Source organism: Lithobates pipiens, unplaced genomic scaffold, assembly GCF_037356315.1.
Source record: "Lithobates pipiens isolate NorthernLeopardFrog02 unplaced genomic scaffold, aLitPip1_a1.2 Scaffold_8, whole genome shotgun sequence".
Taxonomy (NCBI): domain Eukaryota; kingdom Metazoa; phylum Chordata; class Amphibia; order Anura; family Ranidae; genus Lithobates; species Lithobates pipiens.
In genome coordinates, this window is record NW_027507903.1 from 493805808 (window position 1) to 493821055 (window position 15248).

The 15248-nt window shown below is 43.5% G+C and overlaps 1 protein-coding gene across 1 annotated transcript in view; it reads right to left on the reverse strand.

The window, feature by feature from the left end:
• The window catches only part of LOC143960477 (aldo-keto reductase family 1 member C1-like), a 68823-nt gene that overhangs the window by 40829 nt on the left and 12746 nt on the right, over positions 1–15248 (reverse strand). The window contains exon 2 of the mRNA XM_077469125.1: positions 3562–3729. Within this exon, the coding sequence (XP_077325251.1) occupies positions 3562–3729 (168 nt within the window). The remainder of the gene's footprint in view (positions 1–3561; positions 3730–15248) is intronic.

The window sequence follows — 15248 nt, forward strand, 5'->3', positions numbered from 1 at the left end:
GATATGCAGCGTAATATTGCACTTACGTCAAAGAAAGGGCATATAAGTAAAAACCACCGCCTTGGCATGCTCAGAGCCGTCACTAGGTCTTGTTTGCTTTGTCCCTTCTTGACGCGTTTCGCCCCTCCGACTGGGAGTCTTCGGAAGCTAAGGGGCACCCGTGACTGACTGTCCTCTCATAACGCATGGTATTACATTTTTTCACTTCCTACTTCATCCGGAAGTGGTTGGCATCTTAGTACTCCACCGGGAGTGTTGCGACCACCATATTGGTATGCCTTAATCGTATTCCTTGCTTCCTGTTTACAGAGGAAGCTCCTATACGACCATATTTGTACTCCATATTAGAGAAATGTTTATGGTTTATTTTACAACTCTCCCTTTTGTCCATACTATATGCATTCCTGTACCATATATCAACTAAATTTCTAACGCACGTATAATTAATAAATCAGCATAATCAATTAATCACTATACAAAACATAAAACATCAATAATAATAATAAACTCTTTTGTATCTTTAAAATCTGATATTTACTGTACTTGCCTTAAAAGTCCACCACTAGGAGTATTCCAAAATTTTGGCTTACCAATATTAAAGGATAAAATTGTGAAAGGTATTTCTGATCCACCTAAGAAAATGGTCACCTTTTTGGACCAGGTTGGATTTTTTAGATGTGGCAAATGTCTAACGGGAAGAGAAAGAGCACACATTTTCAATCTAGGGCCACAGGACAAACATGTGTAATAACCAGGTTCATCACGTGCGGAACCACACGTTACATACCTTTTGGAGTGTGAATGTGGGTTACATTACGTGGGTAGAGCCACTAGGGAATTGAGAATAAGATTACAGGAACATGTCGACAACATTAAAAAGACTTTTGCAAGCACAGCCTTTCCAACCATTTTAGATTGTATCATAATAGGGATCCATCTAAATTAACTTTCTGTGGAATACATAAAGAAGAAAGTCATTGGAGGGGTATGAAAAAAGCCATTTTGCAAAATGAAACAAAATGGATATACCAATTACATTCAATGACACCTTCAGGGTTAAACGTGGATTTAAACATAAACTGTTTTATTACAAATTATTAAATTGGAATGTATATGATGTAAAATTACTTTTTTTATATATATGTTTTATATGTTTTGTATGGTGATCAATTGATTATGCTAGATCAGAAAGTTACACAAGGCACCAGCACAGAATGGAACTGTGGGGGCCTAATGTAGCGCAGTGCCACATCCTAAATTCAAAAAGTCAAAAATAGAAGGGGGGTAGAAAAAATTGACTTTCCAGGCACCAATAATAGAAAAAGAAACAACAATATTTTATTCAAGGTTAATATATTACAATAAAAGACAATTTAAAAAAATTGCAAAATAATTGCAATAATGGCTAAATCTCTCCAATGTAAACTATTTATATCTCAAAAAATCATTTCTGAGGGGGCATAATGATATTATACATAATAGGCTCATAGGCTCTACATGTTTTGCAAAGTTTCACTTCTTCAGGAGCTTAATAAGTAGTCTAAGGAGAGAGTAAGGCAATTGATTATGCTGATTTATTAATTATGCGTATGTTAGGGATTTTGTTGATATATGGTACGGGAATGCATCTAATATATTTAAAAAGGGTAGTTATAAATGAATCCCAGGACATACGTATTACACCTCTTTATATGGTATGGGAATGCATATAGTATGAACAAAAGGGAGAGTTGTAAAATAAACCATAAACATTTCTCTAATATGGAATACAAATTTGGCCATATAGGAGTTTCCTGTTTAAACAGGAAATAATAAGATTAAGGTAATATGGCGGTCGCAACACTCCCAATTAAGTACTAAGATGACGGCCGTACCACTTTTGGCAGAAGTAGGAAGTGATAAAATTTAATATGACGTGTTATGAGAGGAGTAGGAGGTTTGGGTGTAGTGGGTGGGTTTTAACAAATAAAAGACAGCCAGTCACGGGTGCCCCTTAGCTCCTGAAGTAGCTGTGCTCCTCCTCTGAGTTCTCTCATCATATGGCACTGAAGATAGAGGAGGGGGGGATTCAGCGGGACACACAGAGCAAGTATGCAGGAGACTGGGGGGGGTTGAGGAGACAGAAAATCAGGAGGGGCTGGCCGGGAGGAGCACATCACGAGAGATCTGACTAAATACAATCTCTTAGCAGCAGGGACCTGATCTACCCGTCAGCTAGCTGTGATTGACAGGTAGATCGTAGAGGAAGCTGTCATGGGGTCCCCTACTGGCAATGCCTGAATGGTCAGTCCACCCCTGGTGTGCGGCACTTACAATTGCGAGCTGTGTCAGCAGCTGCTGGTGTAGCACCTGCCACACAGCTCGCATACATAAAAGTCTTGCAGGATGTGGCTGCTAACGGGAACGGAGTTCCTGTTGTGGAAAAAGTACAGGAACTCCATTCCCATGCGTTCCCACAGGACTTGAGCCCTGGTGAATCTCCCTAACAACAAAAAAAGCTTGATAGGTGTTCTGTTCCATTCCATTTAAAATAGAAATGAAAGGCAAAACATATTTCTATAGATATAAATAAAAACAAAAAACACTCTTCACATTCCCTCTGTTCTCAGAGCTGGGGGAAGGAGTAGCAGCAGCACACTGAGCTTGTCAGTGAATAGCTTTGCAGCGAGGGCAAGTCAGGAAAAGTCTAATCCTTAGAGGAGAGCACACTTAGTTCCCAGCACAGCTAGAGAACTGACCATGGTGTGCTCTCCTGCTTAGTGTGGTCAGTTTAACAGGAAAGCAGAGGGACTGGCAGGAACACCAGGGTTTTCACATAAAGGAAGCAATACCAAGAGAACAGGATACTTTCTCATACAAGTACATGGTATAGAAGGCACATATCAGGAATATGAAGTGTTGGGGTAACAAATGCTTTAAAGTAGTTGTGAACCCACAATAAATAAAAAAAAAAACAGCAAGACAAAGGCATAATGAGCTCATTATGAAATATTCACCTTAGATCGAAGCCCCCATAGCAGTCTTCATACACCGCTCGGGCTGGCGACATTGCTCCCGGAGTTACTTCCAGGTATTGTGGGCTCCGGCGCTGTGATTGGCCGGAGCTGTGATGGCATCACTCTCCCACATGTGCACGGGAGCCGCCAGTAACGGCACACTAGCTGAAGAAACAGCACGAACGTGCCATTGCTTCAGTGCGCATGTGACGTCAGCACATGCTGATACAGGGGATATCTCCTAAACTGCCAGTTTTAGGACATATCCGGGGTGGCTACAAGTAAGCCTCAATATAGGCTTACCTGTAGTAAAAAGTGGTCTGTAAGAGTTTACAACCACTTTAAGGCTTCTATAAGGCTTCGATATATATATATTATTCTCTCGTTCAGCCTGCAGGCAGAATAAGAGAAAATCAATTGATTTCCCCATCCACGCTAACTGGATGGAGAAATCTCTACTGTCAGCACTGTATTCAGGCAGCCATGGCACCTGCAGCTGCCTGAAAACAATTGAATTTCCAAACAGTGACTCCATCTAATGCGATTTATAGAAAGGTCTAGTTACCTTTCCAGTATAGAAAATGTCCTCCCTCTTCACTGTTCCATCAGCAATCTTTGCGTTGATAGCCCGGCCAACTTGCGCCTCGTTGCCATAGATAAAAGCACCATCAATATGACGATAGCCAACATCGATTGCCACCTTTGTAGCCTCTTCAGCCTGCTCTTTAGTGTACTGAAAAAAAAAAAAAAAAAAGAAAAAACAATGATAAATTGTTTAGAAATCGTGTTTCATAAGCACCCCTTTTATGTTCAGGCCATTTTCAGTGTGGTGATACTTTGACTGTCTCAGAATTATTCGGTCAGACACAGTACCCAAATTCATTTTAATTTATCTAATATTTATCTCTTGGGCCCCTTTCACACAGATGGACCACCCAAATCCGCCTGTCAGTTTTTTAGGTGGACCTGAACGGACTCTCCATGCAGGTCTATGGAACGACGGATGTCAGCGGTTACCATGTCCGCTGACATCCGATCCGCTAAAGTCATATGTTCGCATCCGTCCTGGCGGATCGGATGAGATCTGATGAAAACGGACCTGCTGTCCATTTTCGTCCGATCCCTCCATAGGAATCAGTGGCACTCTGACAGGCCCCTCCTTACTCAGTGACCAGAGACTGACCAGTCATCCACCGGCTCAATGGAGATCAATGGAGAGATCTCCTGCTGAGCTGGAGGACTCTGCTGAGTGGATCTGCCTCGTGTGAATGAGGCCTTAGTGGTATTCATTAACCATTTTTTTTTGTTTGTTTAGTTTTTTGGTTGTTTTTTTTCCTTTTTGTTACTAGATAAGAAACATATACTATAATTATATTATATTTATATACTATAAAAAATTATGAAAGCAATCTTTAGGGCCGGTTCACACAGCGGGCGATGCGAGGCGACACGACTCGCCTCGCCTCGCTCCCGCAAGTCGCCCCCGTTCTGTACAATGGAACCGTTCTGAGAGGAGCGACTCGAGTCGCTCCTGTACTACTTCTGGGCGACTTCGGGGGTGACTTGCATTGACTTCTATACAGAAGTCCTCTGCAAGTCGCCGCTGAGGTCGCCGCAGGTCGCGGCGAGGCAAGTCGGAGACGCCTCGCCGCGCCTGCAGTGTGAACCGGCCCTTAAGCACAAATTTGTCTCTGTTTACTTTCTCATATAAATAAGCTCTGTGTATAAATGAGGTCTTGTTGCTCATTTACAGGGGCACTGTGTTCCGTACACCTTAGGCCCCTTTCACACTGGGGCAGTGCGGGCGCCAGCGGTAAAACGGTGCTATTTTTAGCGCCACTTTACCGTCGTTTTAGCGGCGGCATTTGCCCGCTATGGAAAATAATGGTCATAATTTATTATACATTTTTTATGTCTAAAACTTTATACTATATGTTGGTATTGTGGTGTCCCCCCCCGTGGCTCGCCGAGACTCCCCGCCACACAGGAGCCCCGGCGGCTTTTCTTTTCCTTCCCCGGGGAATTCCTTTTGTAAGGGTTGCGATATCTTGCGCGGCCGCCTGGTGGCGTCCACAATAATCGCCTTTCGCAGTATTTTTCCACACTTACAGCTTTCCTGTATTGGCTGCGCAGCCGTGTGGGCATCAAACAGGCGGCGCATGCGCAATAGGGCTTTTCTCCACCGTGCCCATATTTGAGTTCCCTTCTTCCTGTACCGGCGGCCGTTTTGGCGTCTGACGTCAACGCGCATTGCGACGTGGTGAGTTCGGACGCCGCATCGGCCGGGGGAAACGCCTATGCATCGGACTTGCTCCATCTAGATGCGCTTCCCTTGCAGACACAGCTGACTAACATCACCAGGAGGTCAGCACTATATGTTAGTGCCCATACCTGGTGTTCAGCTGTGTCTAATCTTTACTGAATTTAATTCTTTGACACCTGGCTATAAATATTCCTACTATTCAGCAGTTTGTTGCTGCACAGCCAGGATTTGGTCACATATCTGATGTGGCAAATAAGGTGGGCGCTGTTTTAAGCTTGGAGAGCATTTTCATATACTTATAGATTTAAAACCGTGAACATTTAATGCTGGAACTCGCTGCATGACACTTTAGTCTTGCACTGAGCTTACTTCAATATTGCTACATTTGCACTTATTTTATTGACGGTTTTTCACTGGGGTTTTTTGATGCTGCTATACAAGCATGCATTGATTTTTGACTCTATAGATACTTTTTTTTTTTCCAACAAATTAGGATAGATATACACACTCAGTCTTTTTACTGTTTATACTAGATTGGTGCTGTGTTGACGTTGTGGCTGTTTATTGTGAGCGTTGATCTGCTGCTCAGGGCTGTGGGCATTAGTCACCGCAATACCACATATATGGGAAAACAGAGATTTGGGTTTTTCCCAGTCTCATTTTCTTGAAGTTTATTAATCTTCCGATCCATCATCCAATGAGATTGAAGTCTGCGCCTTTTATTGCGATGCAAAAATGGTTTTAAGGTTGGAAGCCCCGTCTCTCTTCATGCTTGGTCTGTGTAATTTCTATTGGAAATTATTGTTGGTACCATTCTTATTTTTATTTGGTATGTTATGTGATGCTTAGATTGAATTCACACTGTTAAAGTATACTGATATACAATTTATATTGTACGTTGTACGATATCACAATGTAATTCCTCCTTTTTTCTTTTGTTTATTAGACATAACATAACAGTTTGCTTCTATCTGACCCAGAGGAAGAAAATTAATATGTTTACCATTATTACCCCCCCACTTTTCCGAAATATGTTGGGATTTTTTTGTGATCGCATCACTTCCAGGACTCCATCTGTAAAGTTCATTTGTTGATCCAAGAACTTAGCAACGTTATATGCATCAATGTTCTATTAAATGATTTTAGGAATATGTATAGTATTTGTTATTATTTTGGAATAAAATTGTTTACTTTTATATATACTGTTGTTATCTATCCCTTACTTATACTCCCACCCGCAAAATCCAAGGGCATTCTTTTTCCATGTAGCTCCAAATGACCATAGCCACAAAAAAAAAAGTTTGCCTTCCTTTTTACAATCTTATTTATACTTTTTTTTTTTTTTTTTTACATTCCTGTTTTGGGGCTTTGCTAAATTATCAGGGTGAATAAACAGAACCTTATTGTTTCACTTGAGAGTCCTCTGTCACCTTCTCTGCAGCCTCGGATGCACTCACAAATAAACTGGAGGCACTTTGTACAGAGACTTTCTGTTCATTCACAAACTGAAGGCACAGCTTACTATGCTTCTGTTAACCGTCGGTAACATAGACGGCCACTAGGGGGCTCGCCCACAGAGCCAACGCGAGTGCCCCGCAGTCGCGATCTCCGCCAGGCTCCAGCTATCGCTCGGGGCACACTGAGAACCGGGATCTGTGTGTGTGTGTGTGTGTGTAAACACGCAGTTTCCGGTTCTCTGAGGGTAGAACAGACAGATCGTCTGTTCATACAGACTCCTGCACAGTCCCCTCCCCCCTTCAGTTAGAACACGTACTAGGACACACTTAGCCCCTTCACTGCCAGTGACATTTTAACAGTAATCTATCAATTTTATAGAATTGATCGCTGTAAAAATGCCAATGGTCCCAAAAATGTGTCAAAATTGTCTAAGGTGTCTGCCATATTGTCACAGTCCTGATTAAAAATCGCTGAGTTGTGTGTGTTTTTGTTTTTTTTACCAAAAATATGAAGAATATCGGCCTGAACTGAGGAAAAAAAAGTGTTTTTTTTAAATATTTTTTTTGGGATATTATAGCAAAAAGTAAAAAATATTTTTTTTTTTTAATTGTCGCTTTTTTTGTTTATAGCGCAAAAAATAAAAACCGCAGAGGCGATCAAATACCACTAAAAGAAAGCTCTATTTGTGGGAAAAATAGGATGTCAATTTTGTTTGGGTGCAGCGTCGCAGGACCGAGCAATTGTCAGTTAAAGTGACGCAGTGCCGAATCTCAAAAAGTGCTCTTGTCAGGAAGGGGGGTAAAATCTTCCGCGGCTGAAGTGGTTAAGAATGAACACAGGAGTGATCAGTACCAATCACTCACTGTGTACATTCAGGAAAGGAAAGTATCAGAAAACATGACATGTTAAGGGTCAGATAAATCGAGGATGTGGAGGAAACACTGTACTGCACTGTTTATAGTGATCATATGGCACAGAGCCGCATACATGCACAAAGATAGACAAAAGGACATAGTTAGAGCACCATCTGACATTAAATTACAAGCAGAGGAAATTAAAGCAGTAATACACTGCATTTATTTATTTTTTTCTTTTAAACCCTGCAAGGTAAAGGCATAATGTGCTAGTATGCATTGCAATACTTGCCTGAGAACGAAGTCTTCCAGTGCCACGATATCACAGCTGACATGCACTTCCATCTTCACTTGGTCTTCCTTCCGGGTTTGCATCCTCCGGTCATCTGATTGGGTGCACCGCAATTACATCACGGACCGTGGCATGGAGCTCTGAAGGGACAGCACAGGTATGTTGTCCCTTCAGAGCACATGTGCCGATGATGTCAGTTTTAGGAGATCATAACTCCCAACTGTCCCTGATTTCGAGAGACTGTCCCTAATTTGGAGCAATGTCCCTTATTATAAATTGCTGCATTTGTAAATTTTAAAAGCCAATATAAAGGAATAGTAGTAATAAAAAAAAAAGTCCCTCGTGGATTTAAAGGGGTTGTAAAGGTAAATTTTTTATTTTCTACCTAGGTTCCTTTAAGCTAGTGCATTGTTGGTTCACTTATCTTTTCCTTCGATTTCCCTTCTAAATGTTTTTTTTCTTTGTTTTCTTTGTCTGAATTTCTCACTTCCTGTTCCTCCTCAGTAAGCTGTTCTGGCTGACTAACCACCAGCTCGGATGATGGTGAGAAGTTTACTGAGGAGAAACAGGAAGTGAGATATTCAGACAAAGAAAAAAAACATTTAGAAGGGAAATCAAAGGAAAAGGTAAGTTAACCAACAATGCACTAGCTTAAAGGAAACTATGTAGAAAATAAAAAAATTACCTTTACAACCCCTTTAATTTTTTGGGGGTTAATTCTCCTTTAAGGGGGCATAGCAGGGGGAGTGTCCTATGCCTACATACATTTTCTAGTAGGTGTCCCTCATTCCAATCTCAAAATGTTGGGAAGTATGGGAGATAGCCACTGTACCCATGCCCGGATTTACTCCCTTTGCCACCCCAAGGCCAGGTCCTTCAATGCTGCCCCCCCCCCCGCAGACACACCACCATTCTCATCCTTTATGCGATAATAGTACAGGAGATGGTCAGAGACTGCAGACATAGGACAGGAGATGGTCAGAGACTGCAGACATAGGACAGGAGATGGTCAGACTGTAGTTCCTATGGACGTTGGTAGATAATGACTGATCGCCCCTCTCACCTGACCCAGCAATACAGTAACGGTTCCTCTGATCAGGAGTCAGCTCACGCTGAATTACCCATGGTGACTCCGCTGGGTAGCACCTAGATCTGTATTCCTGCATTGACTCCATTCCTTTCTCTGCTAGGGATGGCGTTAGGCTGTGTGGCTTTCCCTCTGGTGGCACAGGGCAGCGGGGTTCTCTCTCCCCCTCCATTGGTACAGACCCCCACGCCCCTTATTAGTACAGACCCCCCCCCCCCCAGGGTCCCCCTCCTCCATTAGGGTACATAAAAACACCCGGAGAGGAGAGGAGAGGAGAGGACAGTGTGCAGCCGCTCCGCCCGGGTGGAGAGCAGTTGTTCACAGCAAGCATGAGAGAGACACAGAGAGGAGGAAGAGAATGTGTCAGGCACGGACTGCCCACCCCACCCCCCCACCCCCACGTGGCTGACGCTGGTCTTGCTCCACACAGACCTCTGCCTCCGATCTCATCCCTGGCTGCTCTCCTTCTCTGACAGGAGGGAAGGGAGCACTCTGGTGCTTCAGCGCCCCCACCTCTCTGGTGCCCGGGAGCACTGCACCCCGAACAGCTACCTAGGATCACCCCTGAATGCAACGCCGCCCCTGCACCACTGCTGTCCCGAGGCCTGGCCTCGGTGGCCTTGTGGGAAATCTGACCCTGACTGTACCTATAGGTAAGCCTTATTATAGGCTTACCTGTAGGTTCAAGTAAAAAAAGTTTACTTCTTCCACTTTAAGCTAGAGTTTTGAAAGCTCAACCACATGTGAAGCCCATAGTTTTACTGTTCATTACTGAAACCCATGGTAAGACATGGAAGTGTAGGTAGTAAGTTTCAACACATGCTGTGGTTTTAAAGGATGAAGTGAAGCCAACCAAACAAAATGATACCACATCCCAAGTATTCAATATAAACAAGGAAAGCAGGGGGAGAGGTGACTAGCCTCAACGGGACTTTTAACGGTATCAAACATTACATATGAAAAAAAATCGCATAGCAATCAAAAAAAATTTTTTTTTAAAATGAATTTTCTTAGAAATTTATTATACAAAAACATAACAGATTTTGCTAAAACAGCACCATGAATACAGATATACATCCATACAATACATAGAGATCTGGAAGAATCATTTGTGAACTCAGTCAATGTAGTATGATGCTCATACTATGCTCATTGTTGCCCTCGATGTTGAAGCCCTCTACAACTCTATACCCCATGATTTGGGGGTGCGAGTTGTGGAGGGCTTCATTTCCGAGGGCGGCAACTGTACCCCAGATTATTCCAATTTCATCTTGAGTCTCCTTCGATTTATTTTGGAGAATAATATATTCATGTTTGGTGGCTCCCACTACCTCCAGGTGCAGGGGGTTGCGATGGGGACAAAATGTGCCCCATCGTATGCCAACCTGTACCTGGGTGGGTGGGAGCGACACCTCCTAGCGCAAGAAAATCTACGTACTGCTTTCGATCAGATCCCCATTTGGAGGCGCTACATAGATGACGTTTTTTTTGTTTGGACGGGGATGGAGGGGGACCTACTGATTTCCTTTGAAAGTTCGAAGACTAAAGAGTTTAATTTAAAATTCACGTTGGAAAAAAGCCGAATTTCCCTCACTTTTCTAGATCTCCAAATTTTCATCAATAATGATGGAAGTCTGGGATCCACTTTGTTTCGAAAGCCCTCCTCGGCAAATACAGTGTTACACGCCACTAGTTCTCACCCTCCCCCTTTAGTCTCTAGTATACCTTATAGCCAATACCTACAAGTGAGGAGGAACTTTAGTGATGACATACTCTTCGAGAGAGAGGCTAAACAGTTACAGGAGCGTCTGCGGCAACGTGGTTACAGCCACAGGTGCCTGAAGCGCTGGTATCTCAAAGCCAAAAAACAAGATAGATCTATTTTGATCTATGGTAACAAAGTCCCTAAGAAGAATGTCTATACCAGAGTCATTACACGTTTCTCGAGGCAGCACCAGCAGATACGTGATGTTTTAAATAAATACTGGTACCTGCTGCGCGTAGACCCCAAAATTTGCAAGTTTGTTGGGGATTGCCCATCTATTACATATAGACGGTCCCAATCACTTCGTGACAAGTTAGTCCGGAGTCATTACAGCCCGATAGTTAAAACTAAAAATAAGGAAACAGGCAGTAGGCCCTCTCACAAGTGTAATTATTGCCGTTTTCTGGTTGCTTCTAGGCATATATTATTGCCCAATGGTCAAATTTACAAACCTAAATTCTTAGCAACATGCCAATCTATCGGCATTGTATATCTAATGACTTGCAGGTGTGGGGCCTACTATGTAGGTAAGACCAAGCGTCCCTTTTTCTGCCGAATCAGGGACCATGTAGCCCTGGTTCGGGCCAAGAAAATGGAGACACCAATAAGTAGACATATGGGTCTCTTCCATGCCTTCGATGAGACGTGTATGCACTTTTTTGCACTGGAGTTTTACCCACCAGGTGAGAGAGGGGGCAATTACGACCGTATACCCTTACAAAAAGAGGCACGATGGATTTACACCCTGGGGGCCACCTGTGCCCCTGGTTTAAACGATTCTCTAAGTTATAAACCTTTCCTCTGATGTTTTTATAATACTATAACTATTTGGTTGTTTTGTTTTGTTTTTTCTTGTTTTTTTTTTGTTTTGTTTTTTGTATTTCTATTGTATGGACTGGCACTCTGCTATTTATATGTAAACCTATATTTCAATTTGGTCGATGAATCAAGTGGCTGAGATATTCTTGTATACTTACCATACCATAATTGATTATTCGAATCTAAGAGGAAATAAATTTTCTTAATTATAATTCCCAAGTTCATTTTGAAGAGCACTCCTAAAACGTATTATTATTATTTTTTTGATATTGCTTATTTATAGCGATTGGGGCACCTCTGGACCAAAGCTTGTACGGGCGTACTGGGCCTTATTATAATCTCACATTGATTGATCTACTATTGCTTGGCCATATTTATGTACCGTATATACTCGAGTATAGGCCGACCCGAATATAAGCCGAGGCCCCCAATTTACCCCCAAAAAACTGGAAAAAATTATTGACTCGTGTATAAGCCGAGGGTGAGACATGCCTGTCCATCCCTGTGTGTCCGTCCATCCCTGTGGGTCCATCCATCCCTGTGTGTGTGTCCATGCATCCGTGTGTGTGTGTGTGTCCATGCATCCGTGTGTGTGTGTGTGTGTGTCCATGCATCCGTGTGTGTGTGTGTGTGTGTGTGTGTGTGTGTGTGTGTGTGTGTCCGTGCAGCCTACCTGTGTCCAGCCTGCCTGTGTCCGTCCAGCCTGCGTCCCGTCCAGCCTGCGTCCCGTCCAGCCTGCGTCCCGTCCCGGCCCGGCCCGTCCCGGCCCGGCCCGTCCCGTCCCGAGCCGAGCCTCCGTCCTTCAGCTCTTCGTCGGCGGCCATTCTAGGATTCAAAAGCCGCGCTCCGTCGGTGATAGGCGGAACACTCAATTTCCCACTGACTGCTGTTCCGCCTATCGGATGTCCGTGATAGGCGGAACACTCAATTTCCCAGCAGCCTGTGTTCCGCCTATCACGGGCATCGTCTCATCCTCGTCCGTAGTACGAGGATGAGACGATGTCCGTGATAGGCGGAACACAGGCTGCTGGGAAATTCAGTGTTCCGCCTATCACAGGCGAAGGCGGAGGCGCGGCGTTTGAATGTTAGAATGGCCGCTGTCTGTCTGCTCGATACGCTGATCGAGCAGGCAGACAGCGATGACTCGAGTATAAGCCGAGGGGGGCACTTTCAGCCTCAAAAAAGAGGCTGAAAATCTCGGCTTATACTCGAGTATATACGGTAAGTCCCTATTCTGCTCAGTTTTCTGTTGGCTATTTATGCCTTAAATGATAGGACCTTCTCCCCTCCATATAGAAGCATATTTATGCTCCTCTATGTAGGTGAATGAGATCCTTCGCTGTGGTATTTTAATGAGCAGATGTAGGTGGTCCCCGGCATTGCTCCCTCCCACTGGGTTTATCTTGGTGGCGAGTGATTTTATATACTCAATGCCCGCTTTCCCCTCTCAGCTCTTTCATTCTGATCCACGCACAGTATATTGTGGATTCCCCCAGCCAATATGGCATATCCTGTGTGTTGTTGTCATTATTTCACGCAGGTGCAGGAGTTGTACTCTAGGAATCTTCCGGTTTGCCAGCACTGTGGATGACTATTTAGATTTTCCAAAATGACCGCCGTGCGCGGGCGACGTCGGTTTACGTCACGGCGCGCATGTACGATACACTCCTCGGCTCGTTCCGAGACTGAAAGCTGAGATATTTCCGCCCGCCCACCGGAGGCATTCCCAGACGCCTCTGTGCTGGGGGAGGGCTTCATAAGGCAGCATGTGTCTGCCTTTCACTTGATCTGTGGAGGACTGTGTATGTGCAAGTTCGTTACACCTATGTAATTAGGTATGTAGCTGTTTGCTTGCTTGTGTGACTTTCAGCTCAAATCTTTATCTCTATCCTGATTTTTTAATACTGAATTTATCCGAACTCATTTGTGGCTATTGCTTGCTGTTTGGTCTTTCTTTTCTGTGCATACCAGATTTGATAAGCCCCAGCATAACACTGAGTCAATTTCACCCTATATAAGAACGGCTAGGTGGACATCTCCCCTGCCCATTTTGGAAATTGTGGTCTAGCTATGGCAGCCCCTGACCCCTATGTGGGAGTTCAGTTTCTTTAATCTTGATCCTACCAGGTAATTAATTTTAAATTATTTATCAATCTATGCAGTTAATATAAATTTCTCTCCAGAGTCGCATAATTTGATGCGATTCAGGAGAGCAATATTATGCCCTTTTAATCAAGGCAGGATTTTTGTTTTCCTCTTTTTATAGCATATATTTAAACTGCTATTTTGAAGCACCTCCCTGCAAGCATATATGGTCCGGATGGTTTCCCCATCCCTTTATCTTCCACTGAGCCTCTCTATTTTTTGCAATACGGGATTATTTTGATCTATTGTGTAAATATATATTTGGTAAGTATGTGATCTTTCAGCCCCCATGATTCTGAATGACCCAAATGTTTTGTTCCCTAAATACCCATTTATTTGAATTTTGTTTATGGCAATGCTGTTTGTAGCAATCATATCGATTTGTTTTGCTTTTCTTTAAAGCTCATTGTGAATAATGGAATTTGCACTATTTTAATCTTTGTTTGTCTATGTGTTTATCCATGCAGTACTATTCTTGTCAATGATACTCTAAGCTCCTGAAGAAACTCGCTTACGAGTGAAACATGTCGAGCATCATACTACATTGAGTGAGTTCACAAATGATTCTTCCAGATCTCTATGTATTGTATGGATGTATATCTGTATTCATGGTGCTGTTTTAGCAAACTCTGTTATGTTTTTGTATAATAAATTTCTAAGAAAATTAGTTTTTAAAAAAAACTTTTTTTGATTGCTATGCGATTTTTTTTTTTCATATGTAATGTTTGATACTGTTAAAAGTCCCGTTGAGGCTAGTCACCTCTCCCCCTACTTTCCTTGTTTACATGCTGTGGTTTATTATTTAAACAAAAAAAAAGGCATGTGGTCTCTCTCTACAGAGGTCTGACTACCCCCCGCTCCCCTGCTGAGTCAGACGTGTAGATTTGCAATAAGAAAACCTCAAGCTCCCTCCCGATTGGAGAGCACTAGCTCTGACTCTGCATCTGTCCGTTACAGAGAGGGCATTGCTTCCACAGAAAGGTTCATTCTCTGCAGACTGCTGGCAAGGTACAGCTTTTTCCACTCGGGCTATGGCTGCTTTCTAAATACAATGAACTATGGAGCAAGGTCTCTGGCCTTGTCCAGTCTAATGAGAACTTTCCAGGCCAAAGATAGCTGACATCCTTCTGTATGTGGTGGGTCTTGAGGCATAGTGGGTGCAAGATGCCTCTTCTAGTTCTTCAACACTAAGCTTCCAGTCTCTCAGTAGACCCTCTGACTCTGAATCCCTTGAGTTCCTCCAATCTGTGCATAGATATCTCCCTCAAGCATTACCCACGCTTCCTCGTTGGGTCCCTAGCTTGGCACACCAGATACTCCTCAAGCTTCAACCCTGCTGACTGGCTCGGTCCCTAGCTTTACACACAAGGCTGCTCTGCAAGCTTCACCTCCGCTGGTTGGGTCCCTGACTTGATCATCGCCTGAAGTTTCCCGATTCTCCCCCATGCCTGTTCGGTGAGAATGCTGCTCTGGTACTTGCTTCAGTTACTCACTGTGGTCCCCTGTGGTCCCTGGTAGTAAGGCGGTCGGTCCCTTTGAGGCAACAGCTTCCTTTCTACCTCTGTCCAC